General features: G+C 43.6%; 1 protein-coding gene across 9 annotated transcripts in view; it reads right to left on the bottom strand.

Annotated features, from left to right (window-relative positions):
• SDHAF3 (succinate dehydrogenase complex assembly factor 3) overlaps positions 1-26,697 on the bottom strand; it is a 98,959-nt gene extending 72,262 nt beyond the window's left edge. For 2 of the 9 annotated variants that reach the window (XM_087712719.1, XM_087712720.1), the window contains exons 1-3: positions 26,230-26,601; positions 19,920-20,004; positions 14,639-14,878 (exon numbers count right to left, since the gene is read on the bottom strand). In XM_087712719.1, coding sequence (XP_087568845.1) covers positions 14,639-14,821 — 183 coding nt within the window. In that variant the 5' untranslated portion in view covers positions 14,822-14,878; positions 19,920-20,004; positions 26,230-26,601. Of the gene's footprint in view, positions 1-14,638; positions 14,879-16,072; positions 16,302-19,919; positions 20,005-26,229; positions 26,604-26,651 lie in introns of those variants that run through there. The other 7 variants (XM_087712722.1, XM_087712718.1, XM_014055569.2 and 4 more) reach the window with 7 other exon arrangements.
• Positions 26,698-26,905: the final 208 nt, after the last annotated feature.

Genomic DNA, 26,905 nt, shown 5'->3' with positions numbered 1-26,905 from the left:
TTATATTTTTAAATCTTTGATTTTCTGGAGGAACTATGTTGGCCAGTTGATAGAATACTCACTCCTCTCTGTGAAATATTCAAGCTTTTCTTTGGCTATGTTGTATTCTCGGGTCCCTGGCAATGATACAATTAGACAAAGAAGCACATCAGGTTTGTATGTTTGGGGGTATCAATAAAAGCTGAATAGCGGATGTACTTGTTTTCATCCACCACTGTTGTACTTTTGTGATCTGACTTGATTGTGTAGTTTCTGTATTGGCTTGGTGTTTTAGTTTTTAGTTTTATTTTTTTTAGGGATGCTTTCTCCACTGCTTTGATTCTATGTTCTCTTGGTCTGTGGTATGACTGTTTGGCATATATTTTCTTGGATTTCTATGGCAAGTTCTAAGGTTTCAAGTGCTGCTTCTAAGGCTACAAATAATTCTGATTAGCATTCTCTATGTTATAGCTGAGGCCTGTCTAGAGAATATTGTGTTCTGTGGATAGTAGACATCTAGACATTTATGTTCAAGTACCTCTTTGTTTCCGGTATTTAGTTTAAACAATTTGCTTTGGAATTTTGTTTTCCTGTTTTCAGCTTGTCTTATAGATATATATTGATGAATGCTGTCATATTAGAATCCAGATACAATACAAAACTCTGAATTTCCCACAGGAAATTTCACATGAACCTCCTTAGCAGATGCTGATCACTGTCCTTTTTTAGGTCATGAATATATAGCCATCCCAGTTTCGTCGCTAGGCTTATAACTAAAGCCCTGTCAAAAATATAATAAAAAGGGTATATGATTTATGAAGCTATCAGGAGAAAAACTACTATTGTTCAAAAAGCAATGGAATATATCTTCTGGTATTTTTTATCTTTAACTGGTTTAACCAAGCACTCTTTATCTGGCCCTAGAAAAATGACATGGCATTCTTCAGAGTTTCCTTAGTAAAGGAACCATATAACAATTTCCAGTGTTGTGCCAAGCACATTAAAATCATGTTGTGGCATCTTAAAGAAAAATGGAATGAATAAAAATATACCTTATTTGTTTCTGAACAATGCATTAGCATCTAGGTACCCATTCAAATACTACAGGACTCCTGTACTGCTGAAATTATGGAGGAATAAACCATTCTTTTTGGAAAGCAAGCATTCTTCTAAAGCTATTGTCCTGTGCATATTTTTCACGCTTATTATTTTCAAGGAGTAGTAGAAACACTCACAGAGGTAATTTTTATGTAAATTGTGGCTCATTTATATTCAGAATTCCATTTACCATTACCTAGATTTCAATACATATTTGTAGGGTTAAACCATTTTTTTCTTTCTCTTTTGATAGCAAAGCTTTGAAACCTTCTTTAAGCTCTTCATAGAAATCAAACAATGTGCCAGCCTTGCTGTCTTAAAAACCATGCAATTCTGGTAATCAGAAATAAAGGATGGCTTAAAATGAATACACGGTTTTAGAAATAAATATGGAATCTCAAGCACCCTTTTCTGTTTTTGTTGCCATAGCTACATTTCTGTCCCATAATAATAACCTTTGTATCACTGAGTTAGGAAAAGTGAAGTAATGCTTAACTTTTCAATTAGGAAAGAAACACACACCTTTTGGTTATTTCCTGGAAAGAAAGATAGACAAATACAACCAATCTTCCTAAAGTATAATATACTGTAGCTAGTTGTACACAGTAAAAGACTGCAACTATTGAACATACAGTTGTTATGTTACTGAGCTCTGATTAACAAAAAAAAAGTGAGGATTGATATTATCATAGTAGAAGGTGCTGTGTGAGCTATAATGCTTCCAGATTGTTTCTAGGTCCAATTCAAATTGTACCAATTCAAACTGCTGCCCAGCTGTTATTATTCATACATAAATTATTCTGCCATTAAACTGCCATCACTGATGCTGATTGAGGAAATTTGCAATGCTCTGCATTAGACTTCAATTCCCTTGAAAGTTAAAAAAATCGAATCATTGTTCTTTATATTTCTTGTCATTATACACCAAAGTAATTCATTGCATAATAATACTAAGAATGCCTTTCATAGAGATCTTCTTTTGCTAACTCTTCAAAGTACTGCCTTAATAGGGAAGAAGAAGCCTGACATTATCAAAAGTAGTTTAGAAAAGCATTTAGATATGCAGGTCAGCTTCCACAGAAAGCAGACTTCCGTTTGTAGGTAGCTACATAAATGTGATGGCTCCTGAGAATATGACTGCATGAGGCAGGAAAGAATAAAATAGAGCATCTGACAAAACAGAATAAAAACAACTGAACTCTTATATAACAATAACTGGAGGCCAGTTGTATCACTGGATACAAAAACTAATTTTAGCATAAAGTTTGCTTTGGAGATAAAGCTTACTTTTCATAGGCAAATGCGTGTTAAACTTAGGACAAAGACAAGAGTAAAAATATTGTTCTAAATATGTGGGATGGTAAATGGTAGATTTTTATTTGTTTGTTCAGTCTGTGAATCTTATCACAATTCACCAGCATTTACATACATGTGATATACTATATACTATGGAACCATCTTTGTCCCATTGCATCTGCCAGTCCCATCTGGTCAGGCTGAGAAAGTATGTTGCAAACCCTATCAGTTAAAGAACTTCAAGAGGTGGGGGTCCTAGAGGAGAGCTTTCTCTGTCATTGTCCCCATCCTATGAAATAATCTGCCCCTTGGAGGTGAGGCATGTCCCTACTCTCTTGGCCTTCTAAAAAGGAGTCAAACATTGCTCTATGGCTTCATGTGAAGAGCCACGCACTCATAGGGTTATCTGGTGCCCTGAAAACCCTCCCTTCACTTTTTAAATTAATTTTAATAGTGTTTTAACATCCTTACCTCTTTTTAAATTTTTATGTACTGTTTTATTTACAGCCCTGAGTCTCTCTCTAAGGAAGATGGACAGTTCAAAACTATGACAAATACATACCTACAAAAATACATACATACATATCCCTATTTTCAAATGATTAAACATACCAAACTGATTTATTGTTATAATATATATTAGCTGATAGCCAGCTATATCCAATCTTATGCCTTCCAGATACTTTGGACTTAAAGCTTGTATCCCAGGTGCAGAATAAATTTGTTCTTTACTTGGGATTTCTTTTTCTTTTTCAGCATTAAATAAAGAAAATAATACTTCTGAAATTTACCCCATTAGCTAACTAACTACATTATCTAAGTAAGTGTAATTTGAAACATTGTAAAGATATTAAATTAAAATGCATTTTCTTCAGCTGTATAAAGTAATAGGTATCAAGATTAATTTTAAAAATAGGAGAGATCCACACACTTGTTAAAGAAAAATTATTAATGATTTCATATATATTATTATTAGGCACATATATAAAATCATATAGGCATTCTTACCTCATTTAATTATTTTATTTAAAGAACTTTTAAATATAACATAGCAGTACAACATCTATTTTTACGTTATTCACTCATTTAAAAAATAACCCGTTTTTGATGTACAGTACATATTTCATTATCAAACTTTTCAAAGATCCAATTCATTAAAAACAATATGAATAAAATATATTATAAAATATATTATTAACAATATGTAGGTATTCTAAATATTCTAATATTACTGTTAACATACCAGAAGTAGAAGTGTTTTTCTTAATAAATATCATTGATATTTGAATGGAAAAAGGTGTACGGAAAAGGTTAACACCAAAACTGTTAACAACTTTTCTACAGAACTATAAGGAGCAATTCACATATGAACAGCGATTCACATATGAACAATTAAATTAATTTTTGTATTGCTCATGCATATAATACAGCAATCTTCTTAGACTGGTTCTTTCCAACTGGCCAGAATAGATAAAGTTCAGGGGGATAGAACCTTGCCCTCTTATGCCTATGTAGATATTTCAGCCTAATTCCCCACTTTACTCCTCCCCTGGCTCGGCCAGTCTCTTTGCCATCATCAACACCTATTACAATTTTCAGAATGAAGGAAATTATTTTAGAATGCTAGTCCCATTCTCTTATATTTTTATAGCTTTTTCACTCTACTTGCATATCCCCAATTTAGAGATGGGGAGAAAGATTACTTTATCTCTATCACTTCACATAAAATTTTGTTGGGTGCATTTTGTGTGAAGTTTGAGTTGAACATATTCCAGAATCAATACCGTCAAATTCTTAATATGGGTTTCTAAATAACATTAGAACATGATGCTGGAAAGAATGTAGAATTAACAAGAAGATGAATAAATGATGGATAAATAGGGATGCTAAATGGCTATTTAATAAAATTGTATGATGTCTTCCACAAGACAGAGGAAAATAAATTCTTATTCATGCTATACATAGTTAAAAAACAGATTCAGTGCTGCTAGGTATAGCAATGTCTGCATAAAATACAGTGGTTGATTCTACTGATTAATCCAAGTAATTCACATAATCTCTGAGCCTCCGTCCAGTATGTGAATACAGACAATATGTTTATATCAAGAATGGCCAGAGAACCTACTCTGTTTATCATCAAAATGCACTGCACCTGGATCATTTGAGTACTTTTCCTCAACTTGTATCCTCTTATGTATTTGAACTACAATTCTCAGAAACTTCAGAGACTTTAAAAATCTAATTCAACAGGTGCCCCAAAAAGAATCAAAATCATTAGTCTTTTATGCATTCTCATATAAAAGGACACAAAGAACTATGAAGGTAGAAAACTTGACCTTTAAAAAAATTCAGCTTCATTCTCTGCCATTTGCTATTTTTGAGTGGTTTCCATTAGGAAGTCTGTACACTGAACTAATAAACAAAATTTGAAATCCCTAATGAATGTGATGTGAGCAGAATGGCTAAGCCTTTATGTTTTATGTCAAGGAGCCCTGATTCAATTAGTGGCCTTTCCATTTGAAAGGATAAGGTAATGGAAAAGATTCACTACCTAACATTTTATCAAGCCACTGAACCGTTAATAGGCAGTGTCCTATGTTGCTAATATTTAAGATACTTTTCTAGTCCAATCCCCTAATATTTTCTTCCTGCTTGTATTCGTGGGAGTCTTTAAACTATGAGGTGATGTCTGGTTTTTGTACCAGTACAGCAATAAACAATTTTGCAATGAATCAGTTCATAGAGCCAGGTTAATATACTTTACCATAAGCCCTGTGACTACTTACTGCCTACATCGAAACTAATTATTTTTCCAGAAATCCCTGAAGCAGGTATTTGGTGCCATCATGTGGGTCATTTCAGAAAATGCAACCTTATATAAAAAGACAATAAAATTTCATGAAATGTTAATTTTTACTTCTACAACAAGCAGATCCAACATGAACTGACGAAATGATAGGTTAGATATTAGTTGAATGAATATTTTGACTGGAAGTAAAAATCCATTCTATTGTTCTGAAGTTTTTCCAGGGAACAATTTGCCTCCAGAAATTGTGGATTCTCCAATACTGGAATTTTTAAGACAAGATTGGACAACCATTTGTTTGAAATGGTATAGGGTTTCCTGCCTGAGCAGGGAGTTGGACCAAAAGTTTTCCAATGTCCCTTCCAACTTTATTATTCTGTTCAGTTCAGTTGCAAGTTCCTAATTCCTGAGTTTAAAATGCTGGATCCTCAATTCTCCTTAGCTGATTCAATATCTTTTCTACTACCTTTCTGGAAATAGAAGTACGTTTTGCAGGGATCAAGTACAAAAGCTGCTGTGTTTCCATTATTCTGTTACCAATTAATAGAGTTGTGAGCAATCTAGTACATATTAACCTTTGGCCATACAGGTTATTTATGTAAATCAACTGGTCAATGTAACATGGGTCAGTTGATCAATACTAGCCATGTGATAGCATATATAGGGTATGCAGATACACTTCTTCTAACCTGCCAACTGGGTTGCACTCCACCTGGAATGGTTTGCAAAAACAGTTCCTCTATTATAGAACTATTCAGTGAGAAATTAACCAAACCGACATAATGATTTGGTACTGACAATAATAACTTTTTAATGAAGCCAAAATATCAAGAAGATTTCAAGAATTTATCTAAATAAAAATGAAACTGGGAAGCTGTTAATTAACTATATTTTCCTATTTCCTTTAGAAACGAAAGCTCTAGTTATAAGCCTTAGAATAAGCAAAATAGGGTTTGGCTTTGGATGTCTGAAGTAGAGATCTTAAAGGATTTTTGTATCCTTTGTAGAATTTACAGATGATTCTTTTGAAATCCTGATTAATACCAGAATGAGGAAATCACTGGGGATTAGATGTTTATTCACATGACCCTTTTGTTCTATGATAATGAAATACCTTGGCATGAAAGGCTGGATCCTGGAGAGAAACCAGAGCTCAACCTGGTTGGCTCTCTTCTTTATTGTACAATTGTATTATTTTAAATGGATATGCAGCTATTTATATAACTTTATTTCATTCTCAGCTACTCCAATTGGGTTGAAAAAGTGGAGCTTGGATTTTTGGGGTCTGAATTCGGTTTTCTCCACCCTGCCAAAGGAATTCAGGGCCCCTCCTTGGCAGGCAAGTCTTTCAGTCAGTCACAGTCATTGACTTTCTGAAGAAGCCAGAGAAAAGAGTGCAAATCACAATCACATGATTATGGGGCACTTGGCAGCTGACAGTAAGTGTGAAAAGGTTGCCAAGCATCCAGATCATGATTACTGTGACTGGGGTGAGGGGGAGCTATGACCTCTTCCATCACCTGGAACTGCTTCCCAGGGCCATGAAATACTCTTTCTGAAGACTATAGTAACTTTGAACAGTCATTAAATGACTGGTTGTAAATCAAGGACTATATATAATATGCCAACTTTAAGGCTTATACTGCAGCTTCATCTATTTCTTATTTTAAATTGATGGGAAACTGTGTGTGTGTGTGTGTGTGTGTGTGTGTGTGTGTGTGTGTGTGTGTGTGTGTAGCAATTGTGGGTTCAGTGGTTACAAATCTTTTTTGGACCGCACAATGTCCTAGGATTTCAAATGATCTAACTATTTTACGTCAAGGGAAGAAAACTCCATTTTATTTGCTGAGGGCCACATCACCACACAGACACTTTGTTGAAAGTTATATCTGAAATCTGAAAGAAGGGAATTGCTGTTATACTGGAGGCTGAGACTGGCTTTTGGAAAGAACTTTTGAAATTTAGACTAACAGCCGTAAGAAAGTAGACTGAAGGCTGTAAGATGCACATCCATCTTATAGCTCTTCATGTTGCAGAAATCATTTTTAAAGTTACATAACATGAAGAGCTGTAAGATGTAATCAAGAAGCAGTTTTCTACTAACAAATTTTAGCCCCCTCAGAGACGGCCCACAATCTGGGAGTCCTCCTGGATACGCGGCTCAGTTTAAAAGAACATCTTACGGCCGTGACCAGGGGGGGCCTTTTACCAGGGTGGCCTGGTACGCCAGTTGCGCCCCTTCCTGAATTGGGATGTCCTGTGCACAGTCACTAACGCCCTCGTCCTTTCTCGCGTGGACTACTGTAATGCTCTCTATATGGGGCTGCCCTTGAAGAGCATCCAGAGGCTCCAGAATGTGGCCGCATGGGTTGTCATGGGGGTACCTAGGTGCTCGCATATTACGCCCCTTTTAGGTGGCCTGCATTGGTTGCCAGTTGTTTTCCGGGTGCGATTCAAGTTGTTAATTATGATTTTTAAAGCACTCCATGGCTTAGGCCCAGGGTATTTGCGAGACCGCCTACTGCCACCGGTAGCCTCCCACCGTCCAGTACGATCCCACAGAGTTGGCCTCCTCAGGGTGCCGTTGGCCAGGCAGTGTTGGCTGGTGATCCCCAGGGGGAGAGTCTTCTCTGTGTGAGCACCTTCCTTTTGGAATGAGCGCCCCCGGAGCTTCACATAACCCCCCAACCTCCGGTCATTCCGGCACGCCCTAAAAAGTTGGCTTTTTCAGCAAGTCGGCCTGGCCTGAATATAATAAAATAAATTATTAATTTTAAACTGTCAATTTTAATTTACCTAAATTTGATGTAAATTGTCAATTGAAGGTTATTGGATTTTCTATTTAATCTTTTTTAACTTTTGTCATACGTGTTTTTATGTTGTACGCCGCCCTGAGTCCTTTGGGAGAAGGGTGGCATATAAGTCCAATAAAACCAAAACCAAACCAAACTAAACTCAGCGTCTTTAACCCCTAGTCTATTGTGCCCCCTCGTCCTAATTATTAAAAAAACAAAACAAAGGAATCTGATGCCCTCCAATATACATTATCTATGGAACAAGCAAAAATTATTTGACATTGTTTTAATTTAAGATCACCAAAAAGACTGCACAGTAAGATAGATAAAGTCTAAATTTTATTTGGATAAATTTAAACTTAAGTAAAATATAAAAAATGTACTAAAATTCCAAATATCCAAAATAAATAAGGTGATAAGCTCAGGAGAAAAACTACATCATCTGATTTCTTTTTATTTTAATTTCCTTAAAATTATTTTAATTATTAAATACAGTAGCATGTTTATTTGCTGAGCCCGTAGCAATTTTTTACTGTCATATTAAGCATTTCAATTCAACATCAACTTTTTAAGGAGCTTGGGGTTATCTGGGAGAATGTCAGTTGGTCTTACCTGAACTGCATGTCTCGAAGGATGACGTGGGAGCAGTCACAGCTGGGTATTGTCATGGCCCATCCGCCCGGAGACTGAGGTAAATCTTGATGCTACACCTCTACCTCTCCTCTGACTCTCCAGATTAATCGATGAGCCAGTCAAGGCGTCTCTAGAAGGAAGGGAACAGGGTAACACCCCCCCCTGGTCCCTGACTGATCAGTAACACTCTACTCAGGCCCACCCCACGCGGGGCGCACTACAGGCGGGAAGTGACTGTTTCCACGCCATCCTTCATGACATGCAGTTCAGGTAAGACCTACTGACAGTCTCCGAAGTGGGGCGTGGGAGGAGTCACAGCTGGAACCTACCAAAGCTAGGTGTCCCTGGGAGGGTCCATAGGGCCTGAGTCCCCCCGAGTATCCAGCACTCTCTGGAGGACTCTCCTCCCAAAAGACGCCTCCGCGGATGCAAAGGCGTCCAGTCTAAAGTGTCTGATGAATGGAGAGGGCGAAGCCCATGCTGCCGCCCTGCAAATGTCTTCGATGGGGGTTTGAGTGGCCCAGGCCGCCGAAGTAACTGCACTCCTGGTGGAGTGCGCGGTAATGCCCTTGGGCACCTGCAATCCCCGTGCCTCGTAGGCCTTGGAGATGGCTAGCCTGATCCATCTACTGATGGTGGCTGGTGAGACTTTTGCTCCCCTGGTTCCCAGGTGGTAAGAGACAAAAAGGGCCTCCAACCACCTGATGGGCGCGTGGGCTTCAGGTAGATGTGCAGTGCCCTCCTGACATCCAGACAATGCCAGGACCTCTCCCTTCCATTGGCAGGAGCTGGACAAAAATTCAGGAGAATAATCTCGTGAGCCCTATGAAAGGGAGAATTAATTTTCGGCATGAAGGCCAGGTCGAGTCTTAGGACCACCCTGTTATTGTGGAATATGCAGAGATCTGCCTTGGCAGACAGTGCGTTAATCTCTGACACCCTCCTGGCTGAGGTAATAGCCACGAGGAAAACTGAGCAGCTGAAGACTCACCTCTCTTAGAGACTCGAAGGGTACTTCCAGGAGAGCCTGGGGCACTGTAGGCAGGTGCCACAAGGGGAAACGGTGAATCACCAGGGGTCTGAGGTTGGTTGCACCCCTGAGGAACCGTTTGATGATGGGAAGTTGGGACAATGACTGTGTGCCCACTCTCCCCCAGGACGGTGGCCAGGGCTGAGACCTGCTTTCTGAAGGTGCTAGAGGTCAGGCCCTTCTCCAGGCCATCCTGAAGGAAGTCCAGGACCTGCGGAACTGTGGCTGTTGTCAGTTCTATCTGAGCCGAGAGGCACTAGGCTGCGAAGGAGACCCAGGTCGCGTCATAGATGCAAGTGGTGGATCTCCTCCTGGCCGCCTCTACGGTTCCTATGACCTGTGGGGAAATCTGGGCCTCTCTTAACTGTGTCTGCTCAATCTCCAGACGGTCAATTGGAGCCAGTCTGGGTCTAGGTGAAGCAGACTCCCCTGGGTAAAGGTTTCCTTCCCCTGAGGGATCCTCCAATAGGGGGTGATAGACAGCTTTATCAGATCTGCGAACCAGGGGAATTGGGTCCAGTATGGAGCCACCAGAATGACCTCTGCCTTCCCTAATACCAGCTTCCTGAGCACCCCAGGTAGAAGAGGGAGGGGGGAAAGCTTAACAGCCACCGACAGCCACTGGCATTGCAGGGAGTCTTGTTCATCGCTTCCTATGTCTGGAACCGTGATATGGACCTCGGGAGCTGAGCGTTCATCGGGGAGGCAAAGAAATCCACCGACGGTCTTCCGAACCTCTGGCAGATTTGGCTGAAGATGCTGGAATGAAGTTGCCACTCTCCGTGGTCTACCGTCTCCCTGCTGAGCCAGTCCGCCTGGTGATTCTTCACCCCAGAGATGTGCTCTGCTTGGATCGATAGGAGGTTCCGTTTCGCCCAGTTTCCCAATCTCACAGCCTCGTCACACAGTGCCCTGGAATGGGTGCCTCCCTGTTTGTTCATGTGTGCCTTGGCCGCCACATTGTCCATGAGGACTAGGACGTGTTTCCCCGCTACCGATGTCTTAAATCGTCGTAGGGCCAGGTGGCTCGCCCTGAGCTTCAGCCAGTTAATGCTCTTGTGGAGGTCGGCCTGTGTCCACTGCCCCTGGACCAGCTGGGACTCAGGTGTGCTCCCCAACCGAATAGGCTTGCATCTGTCGTTAACACAAGTCTGTCTGGCTTCCTGAATAGGGAGCCCTTGGACAGGGCTGGTGACATCCACCAGCGGAGGGGTGTACCTGACGTTGAATTCTGACCTTGAATTCTGCATTGCTTGTCCCTTCTCTCTGGTGGGTAAACAGGAACCACTGCAGCTCCCTGGCATGGAGTCGGGCCCAAGGCACTATCCCAATGCAGGAGATGAATTTGCCGAGGAGCCTGGAAAGAAAGGCTACAGAGACAGATTGTAGCCTACAAATTTCTAGAATCATTTGTACAATGCTGTCCCTGCGCTCCTCTGAGAGGAAAACCTCTCCTCCCACCGAGTAAATAATGGTCCCTAAATGTTGGAGTCTGGTGGTGGGTGTCAGGTGACTCTTCTTGAGGTTAACCGAGAATCCCAGAGATCTCAGAGTGGCGATAATGAGACCTAAGTCCCTTTCTGCTCGAGCTAGCAAGGGTGCTAATACAAGGATGTCATCAAGATAGCAGTGTAACTGGACTGGGCTGGAGCAGAGGTGGGCTGCCACCACGGCCAGTACCTTGGTAAACGTCCTAGGGGGGGAGGCTAGGCCAAAGGGAACGGCCCTGTATTGGTAATGGGTGCCCCCATAGGAGAACCGGAGGAACTTGCAGTGGTCAGGTGCGATCATGATGTGTAAGTAAGCCTCAGTGAGGTCAATAGAGGCTAGGAAGTCGTCCTATCTAATTCCCTCTAGGATAGACTTTAGTGATGCCATCTTGAACCTACGATAGACCAGCCTGGAGTTGAGTAACTTAAGGTCCAGGATGGCCCTCCACCCTCCAGAGCTCTTGGGGACTACAAAGAGGTTTGAATAGAAACCAGATTTCTTCTCTCCCTCTGGTACCAGCTCTACCGCTGTGATCTCCAGTAGATGCTGGATAGCCTTGCACATGAGAGAGTACTTGGCCGGGTTCCTGGAGGAAGAGAAGACCTGAAATCTATTCGGGGGTTGTGAGCGGAATTCCAGGTGGAAACCGAACCTGACAGTTTGCAACACCCAAGTGTCCGTGGTGATGTCTGCCCAGTGATCCACGACTAGAGAAAGGCAGCCACCTATAGGGTGATTCAATCCCGAATCACTTTTTTCTGCGGAAGGGGCGGTCGCCTCCCCCTTGAAAGGGGCGCTTGTTAGATTATTGGAACCTGAACCTGTCCCTAGAGAACTGTCCACCCCTTTGTCTGGGGAACCTGGGTGCAGAGTACCTTGGTTGTTGGAAGTCCTGTTTGGGTGCTCAAAAACTGGACCTTCTGGGGTATGGTGCCGAAGAGTGATCCGGTCATCTGGATGTGGACGAAAAGACCTTCCATTTATTTTTGCCCTCGACAACGATGGGGTCCAGACATGGACTGAATATCTGTCCTCTAGTGTACTCTGTGCCTGCTAAATGCCACTTTGCCTGGAACTCCGCCTGCCTGTTACGCAGCCACAGCAAATGCCTGGATGCCACTGAAGAGGCTAGAGCTCTGGAAGAGTATTTTACAGCGTCCACTATGGAGTCTGCTGGGAACTGAGTGGCCGCCATCACCTTTGTGATGTCTTGCAGGAGTCTGCCATCTGAAGCTGGGGTTCTGTCACTGTTCCAGGCAAAGTAAGGTAGACCTGTTAAAAAAGGAGGCTGCTGTGGCAGCCCTGATTGACCACGCCTGGAACGTCCTGCGCATGATTAATTCCACCTTCCTGTCCTCCGGTTTCAGGCAGTTGGAAATGTCTCCTGTCACCACCGGTGAGGAGGATGCCAGGCTTACCACTGGGGAGTCCACTGATGGAACCTGCAAAACTTGATCAAAGTTCACATTAATGTTATAAAACCTGCGATCATTGCTCCCAGGGGTTGGAAAGGTTCCTGGTTGGGCCCATTGTGACTTGAGCACCTCTAGGAACAGGTCTGGGGTAGGGATTTCCTTCTTCTCCACCTGGGGTCTGTGGAAAGGACCCTTCTTGTCTTGCCAGCCTTGACAGTGTCCTGATTGGCTGCTGGGCCTGGGTCTGCTGTGGCCTTAGCTTTATGCAGCAAGGAGCTAAAGAAAGTGGGTGGAAATAGGCCCAAGATAGATGGGGCTTCAGGGGCTTGGGCCTCCTCTTCATAAGAGAAACTGACCTCCTTAATCTCCCCCTCCTCTGACTCCGTCTCCTTAGTAGCCGTGGAGGGGGATTCCTCTCTAAGGTCTCTGGAGGTGAAAGGGTCGGGTTGGTCTAGATGACCTCGAAGTGTCCTACAGAATGCCTTGTTCCTAGACCCTTGAAACTGGTGCTGCATGCCAGGGGAGATGCCCTAGGCAATGGCTTTAGCTAAGATCTCCTGGAAACCCTGAGAAAGGTCTGGGTAGGCCGGAGATAGTCTGGGAGGCTCTGGATCCACGCTGTGATCAGGGCTTTGCGGAGCCAACGGCCAAAGGGGTCTCCTCGTGCTCCGGAAGGGTGAGCTGGAGATAGATGGTGGGATAAGGAGCTACCCCCCCCCCTTTTGGGAACCACGTGGCGAGGCCGTTAGGCCGGGAGGATCCCCCGGGGAGGAGACCCTGACTGGGGATCGGGATCTGACCGGGGAAGGATTGATCGTGTCCCTGTTTCTCCTGCCTGCCACCCTGGTTACCCTCACTTCCTTCTTCGACTGCTCTCCTCGATTTGGAGGTGCACTTTCCTGCCACGGCTCCGCCCCTCTTCGCAGGGTGGGGCCCTCTGGAGGTCCTTTCTTCTGAGTCTGTCCCCCTTGGGGAAGCTCTGCCCAGACCTGTCCTCCTCCCCACCATCGTGTTTACTCACTGTTAGACGATCCCCCTCCTCGCTCGTTCTTCAAAGAAACCGGTCCGCAGGTTTTCCAAAGGCTCGCTTTCCTCTCGCTCTACTTTCCTCCGACGCCATTGATCCACGCCTTGAGTCGGGACCGGCCCACCGCCAGATCCTGGGGCCCTCTCCGGATTGCCAGAGGAGCTCAGGCCCGATCCCTTCTTGGGCTGGCGGTGGTCGCAGGCGCTTGCGGTCTCTGTGGCCAGAGACCGGAATTACGCTCCGCGCATGCACTCTCTCACTTCAAGATGGCAACCGCAGACCACAAGATCCAATCACATGCACTGCTATCTTCCTGCTTGTCTGTAGATTCTCTGGAGCAGCCGGCACTCAAGCTGAGCTGTGTACGTGGGGACTGGGTTCCCCAGCTCCTTCGCCGGACCGCTGCTCGGGCCTTTCAGAAGCGCTACCACTCCTGTGCCAGGCCAATCGCGGAGCGCATGAAAGGAGGTTCATCCAACGCCAAAAAGCTTCTTAAGGTAAAACTCCAAAGGGAAAAAGGCAAAATGGAAAGAACAAAAAGGCAAAAAGAAAAATAGCAATAGCAATAGCAGTTAGACTTATATACCACTTCATAGGGCTTTCAGCCCTCTCTAAGCGGTTTACAGAGTCAGCATATCGCCCCCACAGTCTGGGTCCTCATTTCACCCACCTCAGAAGGATGGAAGGCTGAGTCAACCTTGAGCCGGTGAGATTAGAACCACTGAACTGCAGATAACAGTCAGCTGAAGTGGCCTGCAGTACTGCACCCTAACAACTGCGCCACCTCAGGAAAATATTTCACGCCAAGGAGAGCCAGGTATTTACCTTCTTCTGGGCCGAAGACTGAGGTTAATCTGGAGAGTCAGAGGAGAGGTAGAGGTGTGGCCTCAAGATTTACCTCAGTCTCCGGGCAGATGGGCTGTGACAATACCCAGCTGTGACTCCTCCCACGCACAACTTTGGAGACTTGCAGATGGCAAATGATGGAGATTTCACACACTGTATCTGGAACTAGTCCAAAGCACCAAAATTAGCAAGGTAACCCCAAATATAAAAGAAATCACTTGCCTCCCACTCCTGTAGGAAATGCTGGGCCTCCTGGAGACTGATGGATTTGTGTCGTCTGAATTCATCTTTCACATATTGATCTCCCAGGGCTTTCAGTTCCAGTGGCAACACTTGATGAAGCTGAAGGATCTTTTTGTACAGTGTCCTTACTTGGGATATATGTTGGCGTATACTGCCTGGCATAATGTTCAAGAAAGAGCACTGGATTATCTGATGTTGCTACTTGCTTCAGTATTTGTTCTAGAGAAGCAAATTAAAAATAAGTAAGACAGGCATGTATGTATGACTTATGTAGCCACTTAATTAAATGCTACTGCAATGCTTGCAATGGGTGTAAAATAGATGAAGCAAAGGAGGGGGGGGGTTATGTGTGGGATTTGATGATGCTTTCCACACACAAAATCTCTGTAATCTATGCAGACAAAAATAAAGAAATATTCAGAAAAAACCGTACCACGTTCAGCCTCAGAAAATGTTTTTTTATTAAAAAAAATTATTTTTATTACATAGACAACACATACACACAACAATAAAAAAAACCTAAAAAAAACCACACACACAAAAAAACCATCATCACATACAGCATGTCGTTTGATTACAGGTGTTTTAACATTTATCATTTTTATACATTTATTATTTCATTTAATAGGTTATAATATACAGTTTGGGTTGTTTTGTTTACCATCCCTTCCTCCTGTTGTAACACCACCTTATTTTCCCTTTCTTTTCTCCTTCCCTCCCTTCTCTACTTCCTTCCTTCCTCCTCTCCTTTCCCTTCCTTCTTCCTGTACCTTTCTCCTACTCCTACTCTTCCTCTTCCCCTTCCTACCCTCTCTCCTCCTCTTTCTCTCCTTTCCAGGAGCCTCAGAAAATGTTGAGTTTGGCCTCTCCAGTTGCTGAAAAATTACCACTAAACTGTAATTCTTCAAGTGATGGGAAGAGCAAACATTATAGACATATGTAATAATCAAATTATCACCATCTATTTATCTACAAATAATAAGGAAAATAAATTAAAAACATAATAAGAAAAAGGAAGATGGTATACTTTACCTTTTTCACACTATTTTCTCTTTATCTATATGCCTCATTGCATTAACATTTGTTACAAATCTACCCAATACATTGTTTGCATATAAAAATATGCATATTTTTATATAATGAACATTCTCTTAACTTCATCACAAATATTCTTCATATTTTTTATCCATAAATATCTTAGATAATGAATGGAACATTATGTTGTGTTTTTCTAGTCCCTTTGAACAATTTAATTAGCGTTCCATTTATTTACACGCATGCTTTACTTTCATCATATATTATCGTTACTACACTTAGAAACCATCCTATTGTATTTCATATTCATACAAAACATTCAGTCACTCAAGTCTATGCACTTTATCATATGCATTTTCTAAATCAGCAGTCCCCAACCTTTCTAGCTCCATGGACTTGGCCGAGGTGGCCGAGGTGATGTCAGTGGCGGTAGGAGGATGGTTTCACACGCAACTTAGATCCTGTACATGCGCTAATGAAGCCCACAGTTTGTGCGGCCCAATTCCCAATGGGCCGTAGACTGATACAGGACTGCAGCCCAGAGATTTGGGACCCTGCTTTATATCACCAAACCTTTCTTCTCATATTCTTATATTTCTCATATTTCCTGCTAAGACAAAAGTCTAATCTTAAACTCCCTGCCTGGCATAAATTTGCACTACACTTCTCAAATTTTGCTCAATGTCAACATAGAGACAGTCTCCTAAATATGACACATATGATCTAAAATGCAGCATAGGAAAGATACAGAAGTGTTTTTCAAACTGAATTCTTCTAGATGTGGCAGAATTTTGTTGGGAATTTTCATCCAGCATGATGGAAGATCTACATAAAGAAATGAAGGCATAGGTGTGTTGTGCTGTGATGATACAAGGTTGAGAATTCAGCCATTTTTGTACAGTTCTAGGAATATTCAAGATGCCCAAATTTAAATACTGGAGCACCAGAGAAGTACTACTTACCACCTACAAAGCCTTTCATGGTAGTGGATCTAGGTACTTGAGAGACCGCCTCCTGCCAATTACCTCCTCACGACCCATTAGATCGCATAGATTGGGCCTCCTCCGAGTTCCATCTGCCAGTCAGTGTCGACTGGCAACTACGCGGAGGAGAGCCTTTTCAGTAGCAGCTCCGACCCTTTGGAACGATCTCCCCGTGGAGATTCGTATCCTCACCACCCTCCAGACCTTCCGCACAGCCCTCAAGACCTGGCTATCCCGTCAGGCCTGGGGTTAAAGATTATATTCCATCCCCGCCCGAATGTTGAATGAATGTTGCTTTACTCTTTTAATTATGTATTGTCCTATATGTCTTTGTATGTTTCCCCTTCCTATATAAGTTGTAAGCCGCCCTGAGTCCCCTCAGGGAAAAGGGCGGCCTATAAATAAACTTAACCTAACCTAACCTACAATCAGATGACAATAGGGTGAAACATCAGCTAAGTTACTACCAGTACCTGTTGTTCAGTAAATTGGCCAGTCTCATTCAATTTGGGTGAATATGCTTTTGTGCATCATGGTTAATGTTCCATTAGAATTTTGAATGTTTACAGCTATGATTTCTTGAGAGTAGTCTGGATTGTTATAGATGCTATTATATTACTGATGTTTAAAACAACTAAGTTTTAGTGTAAACTGCTTATTTATGTCATAATACAACATGTAAGATAGTATTTTGGTTTTATTAGCAATACAGAAGATTATGTATTCAATGCCATTATTAAGCTCTATTCATGAGGTTCAAGTTTGAGGTAGAGAATGATTGAAGGAGTCCTTAGGGATCTAAATGTTAACCATTTCACTGCTCAACCATGACATCGAACTGAGAGGAGTAGCAGCAGCAGCAGCAGCAACAGAAGCAGGAGGAGCAGGAATATATTGCTGAACATATAAGATATGACATTAACAGTATCCAGAGCATCCGTAGAACTGTATGAATATTTTTTGGGAATGATAAAGAAATGTGTTTTGTATTAGGAATACATATACTACTTTCATGATTGTTCATATTAGAATAGCTTAGTTAGTATAATGGTTTCCAAATTATAAACTTCAACACTCCCATTTTTATTTGTTTGTTTTCCATTTTTCTCTCTTTTCTTTTTATTATTAATGTTAATGATTTATTTATTAAATTAATTTGCCACCCATTTAGCTGTGGGGCTACTTCGGGTAGCTTACAACAGTAAGATTGGGGGGGGGGGGAAGGGAATGATAAAAAATATAGACATCACAATAGCAAAGGAATACAGAAATAAAAATAAACAATGGAAATATTATAATATGATTTTTTTAAATGTTGTTTATTTTGATATTTTGTCTACATTTTGAATTCTTCTAAAATAAAGAATTAAAAAATAATTTCTGCAGTTCAACTTAAGAGTGGGCTAACAAAGGAAACTTCCAGATCAGATCTCATTGACTACACTGCATAGGATGGAATTCTTATGAAAGTGTTTTGACCTTATAGGTCAAACATCTTTGTTTTCAAATTTCTTCCAGCCTTTTTATCAGTTAAAAAAAAAAAGGACTGAACTTGGGAGTACTAAGAGCTATTCATCTAGAAGCATTCCTTTATACATTGAAGTGCAGGTAATCCTCCATTTATGACCACAATTCAGTCCAAAATTTCTGTTGCTAAGTAAGGCAGTTGTTAATAGAGTTTTGTCCCACGAAGGCACTGATGTTAAGTGAATAACTGCAGTGGTTAAGTGAATTATGCAGTCATTAAGCCAATGGATTCTGGCTTTCCCTATTGACTTTGCTTGTCAGAAACTGGTTGAGAAGACTACAAATGGTGATCATATTAACCCAGAAAAGTGCAACTGTCATAAATATATACCAGTTGCCAAGTGCGGTCACGTAATCATGAGGATGCTGCAATGATCATAAGGGTGAAAAACAGTAATAAGTCACATTTTTCAGTGCTGTTGTAACTTTGAATCAGGTGTGAAATTCAGTAAGTTTTGACAGGTTATGGAGAACCAGAAGCGGAAATTTTGAGTAGTCCAGAGAACTGGCAAATACCACCTCTGGTTAGCTGAGTTGGGTGGGAATGGGGATTTTGCAGTATCCTTCCCCTGCCATGCTCACCAAGCCATGCCGACCAAATCAGTAGTAAAAAAAAAATGAATTTCACACCACCGCTTTAAATGGTCACTACCGTATTTTTCAGAGTATAAGATGAATCTTTTTCCCTCAAAAGAGGCTGAAAATCTGGGTGCATCTTATACATTGAATACAGTATTTTTTTGCCTCCTGAAACCCCTCCCATTCATCAAAATGGCTGTGCAGATCCTCCAGAAAACTTTTAGAGAGCTCTTGGGGGCTGGGGAGGGCAGAAAGGCTGTTTTTTGCTCAATTTTACCCCCCACCCCACCCCAGCCCTCAGGAGCACTCTATAAGCTTCCTAAAGGCTATCCATGCCCTTTGTTTTATGAAAAATGGGATTGTTTTAGCAAAAGAATGGGCCATTTATGCTTGTTTTTGCCTCCCACCCCCAGGAGCACTCTGCAAGCACCCTAAAGGCTATTAATGCCCTTGGGGGGGGGAAATGGGCCCATTTTCGCAAAAACGGGCCGTTTTGGGGAAGTTTGCAATACAAAAACTTTTTTAAAATTTGTCTCTTCAAAACCTTGGTGCGTCTTATACTCCGGTGCGTCTTATACTCTGAAAAATACGGTGCTTGTCTCAGAAAAAACATCCCTAAGATAGATAGCAGCCAACCTATGGTCACTAGAGCTTCTGGAATGCCCTGAAATGGCATTACCTATAGGAAGTGTGGGAAATTAAAATACTAGCTTGTAGATAGATTCATCTTAAAAAAGGGGAATGGATAGCCTTTAGGAAGCTTATAGAGTGTTCCTGGGAGCTGGGAAGGGCAGAAATTAGCAAAAAATGGGCTGTTTTTTGCTCAATTTTACCACCACCACCCCGCAACCCCCAGGAGCACTCTATAAGCTTCCTAAAGGCTATCCATGCCCTTTTTTTTAACGAAAAACGGGCCATTTTTTTTAATTGTTCCCCCCCCCCCCGAGCACTCTGCAAGTCCCTTAAGGGCTATTGATGCCTTGGGGGGGGGGGGATGAGCCATTTTTGGGAGGTTTGCAGAGTGCAAAAAAAAAATTTTTAATTTGCCTCTTCAAAACCTTGGTGCACTTTATACTCCGAGGCATTTTATACTCCGAAAAATACGGTAAATGAATGGTTGCTAAGTCAAGGATTACCTGTGAGCTGTGATTTCTAGATCTTGAATAAACTGGCTGAGAGCATACAACATCTGATCACCATTCCCAATAGCTGGGTTTATTCCTATAGTAACCAAAGAAAGCACATTATGGCTTCATGGATAATATGACTCATGCCAACAATGAAGTATTTGGCATCTGCCTACAAGTTGATCTCATTGATATTCATATCTAAACTGAAATGAGAAATCTCACTATGTAAGGTGGCCAGAGTTTCATAGCCGTTTCTCTCTCACAAACACACACACACATACATACACAACTATCCATCCATTCATCCCAGTCATCCACCTATCTATTCACATATATGTATAAATATTGTTGGAGAAGATTTCTGAGAGTACCCTGGACAGTCAAGAAAACAAACAAATGGATCATAGAACAAATAAATCCAGAATTCTCATCTCAGAAGCAAATGCCCAGAAACAAGCTTTTTACTATTTTCAAATAATAGGAAGATCTAGTTCTTTGGAAAAAACTCCAATGCTATGAAAAGTAGAAACAGAGGAAGAGAATGCTCAGCAGCAAAAAGGTGTATAGACTCAGTTATAATGGTGATAGGGAGGCTTGAAAGAACAGGTTAGGGACACATGAGCATGGAGAAAAACTATATGGTCACTAGGATTATAAAAACTACTTGATGGCACATAATCACATATAGACACAGAAACACACATGCATGCATGCACATACAGAGAGACTACCAACCTACCTACATATCCCTAACACTAACCCTATCTACCTATATGTCTGTGTGGGTGTGTGCATGTGGGTGGGTGTCGTCTGTTTAGATGATAGATAGATAGATAAGATAGATAGATAGATAGGTAGGTAGGTAGGTAGGTAGGTAGGTAGGTAGGTAGGTAGGTAGGTAGGTAGGTAGATAGATGATAGATAGATAGATAGATAGATAGATAGATAGATAGATAGATAGATAGATAGATAGATAGATAGATGATAGATGATAGATAGATAGATAGATGATAGATAGATAGATAGATAGATAGATAGATAGATAGATAGATAGATAGATAGATAGATAGATAGATGATAGATAGATAGATGATAGATAGATGATAGATAGATAGATAGATAGATAGATAGATGATAGATGATAGATAGATGATAGATAGATAGATAGATAGATAGATAGATAGATAGATAGATAGATAGATAGATAGATGATAGATAGATAGATGATAGATAGATAGATAGATAGATAGATAGAGATAGATAGATAGATAGATAGATAGATAGATAGATAGATAGATAGATAGATAGATGATAGATAGATGATAGATAGATGATAGATAGATAGATAGATAGATAGATAGATAGATAGATAGATAGATAGATAGATGATAGATAGATAGATAGATAGATAGATAGATAGATAGATAGATAGATAGATAGATAGATAGATAGATAGATAGATATCTAGATCTATGTCTATATCTAACTATTGATCAATAAATAGTTAGATATAGACCACTATGTTTGCCTGTCTATATGTACAGTAGTGGTCAAAATGACCGTTGACTTACCTGAACGGTCCTTCTATGTGTGCTACGAGGTGAATCCAAGCATGGGTTGTCCATTAGCCTAGAGACCGAGTTATGTAAATTGGTGACCACGCCTTCTCTGACTGGATGGGTCAGTTTTTTAAATCAGTACTAAATCAGTGCTTTGTACGAAGTCAGCCGGTTAATGATGTATAGCAATGTCACTGATGGCTGTAGCTCAATAAGTTGGAGTAGTTTCTTCAGAATGAGTCAAGTCATAAGTCAGGTAATAGTCAGTCAAGTCAGAGTCACGAACAGCCCTGGCCAGCCGGAGCTGAGGGCGGGTTTGGATTCCCCTCGCAGCACACATAGAAGGACTGTTCAGGTAAGTCAACGGTCATTCTCCTGTGTGCTGCTTGGGGAATCCAAGCATGGGACATGCCAAAGCAATTAAGCGTCAGGGCGGGAGCTAGGCTGGCCAGGGTCCCCTGTAGAGGGGAGCACCCGCTGCAAAACTCGACGCCCAAAGGAAGCCTCAGCCGAGGCATACATGTCAACCTTGTAGTGTCGGATGAATGGTGATGGTAACTACCAGGTAGCTGCTCTAAAGATTTCTTCCACTGAGGTTTGCGTGGCCCAGGCCGCCGTGGTGGCTGCACTTCTGGTAGAATGAGGAGTGATGCGCCTGGGGACCGATCGAGATTGGCTGTCATAAGCAAGAGCGATGCATGCCTTCAACCATCGGCCTATGGTATGGGAAGACACCTTCTGTCCCATGGAAGATGGTTGAAAGGACACAAAAAGCGCTTCCGATCACCTGAAGGAAACAGTGCACTTTACGTAGCAACGAAGAGTCCTGCGCACATCCAGGTGATGCCACTGGCGTTCCTGGGGATGAGTGGGGTTGGGGCAAAAGTTCGGAAGGATGAGGTCCTGAGCCCTGTGGAATAACGTGTTGACTTTTGGTAGGAAGGCTGGGTCCAAACGGAGGACAACTCTGCTGGAATGGAATATGCAGAGATCCGCCCGAACTGATAGTGCTGCCAATTCAGATACCCGTCTGGCCGATGTAATTGCCACCAAAAACACAGTCTTAAGAGTCAGCAACCGAAGACTGATGGATGTAATAGGCTCGAATGGAGAGGCCATAAGAGCCCTGAGTACCAATGTCAAGTCCCACGTAGGGTAACGGTGCACGGTCTGAGGTCTGATGTTAGCCGCTCCTTTCAGGAAGGATTTGACTCATGAATGTTGAGACAAGGAGCGCCCCTGGCCGCCCCCAATCACTGTGGCTAGGGCCGCGAGCTGCTTGCGAAGCGTGTTGGGCGCCAAGCCTTTGTTAAGTCCAGTTTGCAGAAAGTTTAAGACTCGGGGCACTGAAGCCTGGAGGGGATCAGCCCCAGCACGGCGGCACCACCACCTGCAGAAGGCCTGCCAGGTGGCCTCGTAAATACGAGTGGTGGAGAGACGACGGGCCGCTTGGATAGTGTCAATGACCTTGCTGGAGTAGTGAAGGCCGGTTAGAATAGCCTGCTCACGTGCCACACGGCTAACTGCAGCAGCTGGGGGTTCGGGTGTATTAGAGCCTCCTGGTTGAGCTGAATCTGGTCGTCCGGGATCCTCCACGGACGTGAGATCGACAGGTGCACAAGGTCGGCGTACCAGGGGCGCCGGGACCACATCGGGGCCACCAAGAGGACCTCCGCCTGCTCCGTCAGTATCTTCTGGATGACCGTCGGGAGGATTGGTAGCGGCGGGAAGGCGTAAAGGAGATGACACCTGGGCCGCCAGTCGCTGAATACTCTGTCGCCTCTCCAGGGACAGGAAGACCTTGCACGTGACGGAATTGATGATGGTCCCTAGGTGAAGCAGTGATGTGGTTGGCTGCAGATGACTCTTGGGGAGGTTCAGTACGAAGCTGTGCCTCCGCAGGGAGTCCATTGTTACCTGTAGATCCCATAGGGCCTGTTCCCGAGACAGCGACAGGACCAAGATGTCGTCTAGGTAACAATTCACTCTCACCGGGACCGAGCGAAGCGAAGCCGCCACAACCACTAGGAGCTTGGTAAAGGTCCGAGGGGCTGATGATAGGCCAAAGGGCAAAGCTCGGTATTGGAAATGACGATCCACGAAGTGAAAGCGTAGAAACCTCCGATGTGCCGGATCGATGTGTCGACCTTGAAGTCGACTGATGTCATCATGTCGCCCTGACATATGGATGCCAAGATGCTTTTCAAGGATTGCATCTTGAACTTCTGATACTTGATGTACCAATTGAGTCTTTTCAAATCTAGAATGGCCTGCCAGGGGACTCAGGGGATCCCTGAGTTCTTGGGTACTAGGAATAAGATTGAGTAAAATCCTAGTCCTTCCTGACCTTTTGGAACCTGTTCTACAGCGTTGATGGATATGAGATGATGTATTTCAGCATCCATGAGACGCCGCTTCACTGAACACCTGGGTACGGGGCACTTGATGAACTGCCTCGGGGGGATGGAGAGAAACTCTAGAGTGAGGCCCAGCCTCACTACCTGGAGGGCCCAGGCATTGGACATGGTCTCCGCCCACTGATGAGCGAAGACCAGGAGACGCCCTCCCACTGGTTGTTCCCCGTGGAAGTCACCGGTACCTCCGAAATGACCAGTTGCCAGCCCCACAAAATGGCCTCCTGTTGTGGGATTGCGCCTGATGTTGCTGGCGACCCCTATCCCTGGCTCCCGTACGGTCCTGACCGTGGTCCTGTGGCTGGTTAAAGGCCCTGTTGTAGTGGGGAACATAGGGAGCCGCGGTGAATCCAGAGTAACCGCCCTGAAAAGGCTGGCGTCTGTTATAGGGCTGATGCCTCCTATTAGTGTGCCCTCTGGTGGAGGGAAGAACCTTGTGCTTGTCCCTGGTCTCTATGAGTATGGGGTCAAGTACAGAACCAAATAATGCCCCGCCCTTGAAGGGCGTGGATGCCAGGCGCCATTTAGACTTAACATCAGCCTGCCAATGGCGGAGCCACAACAGGCATCATGATGCCACATTGGATACCACGGCCCGTGAGGCGAACTTGGCAGCATTGAGAGTGGCATCCGCCGAGAATTCCAGGGCATCCATAATCTTGGTAACATCTTGGTGAAGACGCACCTCATCAGGGGCCAGTCCATCCTGCAACTGCTTAACGAGAGGTCTGAGCTACCAACCCCGCGTGTAAGAATGAGTGTCATGCCCACGTGGGGTAGGCCCAGTGAGTAGGCCAAAACCGCATGGGTCTCAGTAATTACTGGAGGGAGTTGGATCCCCAAGCCCCCCCACCCCAGCATCAGAGATAATAGGCAAAGGACGATCAGGAGACCACGCCTGGTTCCCTGCTGGCTGCTAAGCTGGAGCTGGTGAAACACGCTGAGGCAATAGCGTGGGGGGGGGATTTCTACCCTCCCCAGAGGCCTTAGTCGCTGCCTTGGTTTTGTCCTTTTTCTTATGGGCCCTATCCGGAGCCCCGGATGTATCCCTGGGCCTCTGACTGGTGGCTCTACAAGCGCCCCTACTGGGCCACGAGCTAACCCCCGCCTGGGCAGAACGCTGGCTATCGGTAGAGGGCTCTACTATACCTCCTGAGGTGGGTTGGTCAGCCATTGTAATGTTAGAAGCGAAAAGACTCAAAGGGAACAGAAGCACAGGTTTTATAATGTAATGAGAGCAGGCCGCATGGAGAGCAGGAGCCACGTTATCACGATCCTCTCACTAGAGCCGAAGTGAGGAAAGTGGGAGGACCAATGAGTCAGCAGCCCTTTGGGCGCGAAGGCTCGCAACGCCCCGTCCTCGGCTGCCTAAAGCGCATGTGCGAAAAACAGCCCCAAAATGGCGACCGCAACTCGGGCGCCAAATTCAAAGGTGCCTTAGCCAACAAGGCGCTCTGAGGCTCCCACGTGGATTGCAATGGCGGCAGCGGCGGCGCACTCCCGGAACGAACGGCGGCAATCGAACTGGGCAAACTGCGCCGCGAACGGCGGGTGTTCCCAGATGAAATCGGACAAACCGCGCCGCAAACAGCGGGTGACTCCCAAGTTTCCAGCACGGCGGGAAACCACCAGGCGCGAGCAGCAGAATTAACAGCAATAAGCCTCGCGCGATAGCCACAGTCATCAAGCCTGAAATCCAACGGCTCCAAAGCCTGCCGCTAAGCCTCAAATCCAACGGCTCCAAGAGCCTGCCGCTAAGCCTCAAATCCAATGGCTCCAAAAGCCTGTAAATACTTGCCACGAAGTCGCAAGACACAGAAGGACTAGGCAGGCAGCGAACTGCTGCCTCTCCCTTTGTCCTGTAATAACGTTCCGAAAATACAACCATCCACTTGTAGAATCCAAGATGAAGCAGAAAATTTTGTCACATTAGTCTGGGGAAAATTGGTATACGTCTCTTCTGGCTGAACTGATTTAAAAAACTGAACCATCCAGTCAGAGGAGGCATGGTCACCAATTTACATAACTCAGTCTCTAGGCTAATGGACAAAGTTAACCCATGCTTGGATTCCCCAAGCAGCACACAGGAGAATTGTCGAAATATTTTGGGAAAAGTGTACAGTATTTTTGAGGTTTGATGGCTAATAACAACAACTTGTTTTTGGAGTAATACCGTAAAATTATATATCAATGGAAAGATAATTTAATCAAGAATGTAGTGCAATAATTTTTATGGAGGATTTGCTATTAGAATAGAAGTTATAAAGAAGAAAAGTGAAACACGTAGAAAAAATGATATACAAAAATTATCACATCAGTTGTATTAACGGTTAGTTGAGTAACCTTTAGCATGAATTGAGGCCTTACAGCGTCTTCCCATGGAGTGAACCAAGTCTTTTAGTTCTGCAGTTATTATAATATGAAACCAAGATTGAATGACTGCTTCTATTAACTAGGTTTTATTGCTGGCTATATTTGACTGTAATCTTTTCATAGAATACAGATAATTAAACAATCTTTGTTGCATTGCATTCTTGATTAAATTATCTTTCTGTTGATATCCACAATTTTGACTGCTACTGTATCTGCCTGCCTATGTCTGTCTGTCTACCTATCTGTCTATCACCTCGCCACTGCAAAATGAGTCTCCCCAAGGCATCATCGGCCCCATCAAACTCTGCCCGGCGAGGTTCGCTGCTCGTTGCCCAGGCGACAAAGGGGGGGGAGGGTTTTGTTACAGATCGAGAGCCACGCTGCTCGGCTACCTGACGTTGCGACCGAAAAGGAACGTTCCCTAGTCTCCTCCCGGCTGAAAGGTTAAGACGGGGGGGGGGCTGCCTAGAATGGAGGAGACGGTGGCCGCTAAGTGACAAACCGCGGAGCGCTTGACATCGGCGGGTTTATCCGGAGCACCGGAAGGCAGTGCCGCGCCGCGCTCCGCCCTAGGCTGGTCTCTCCTTCCTTTGGGGATCTCTGCTTGGGAAAACTTAAGTAGATGGACAAAGCTGTTTCTCGTGCT

Source organism: Thamnophis sirtalis, unplaced genomic scaffold, assembly GCF_051295495.1.
Source record: "Thamnophis sirtalis isolate CommonGarterSnake01/CBP01778 unplaced genomic scaffold, rThaSir2_p1.2 scaffold_4, whole genome shotgun sequence".
NCBI classification, from domain to species: Eukaryota; Metazoa; Chordata; class Lepidosauria; order Squamata; family Natricidae; genus Thamnophis; species Thamnophis sirtalis.
Note: the sequence above shows the minus strand (reverse complement) of the source record. Positions and strands in the feature narration are given on the sequence as shown.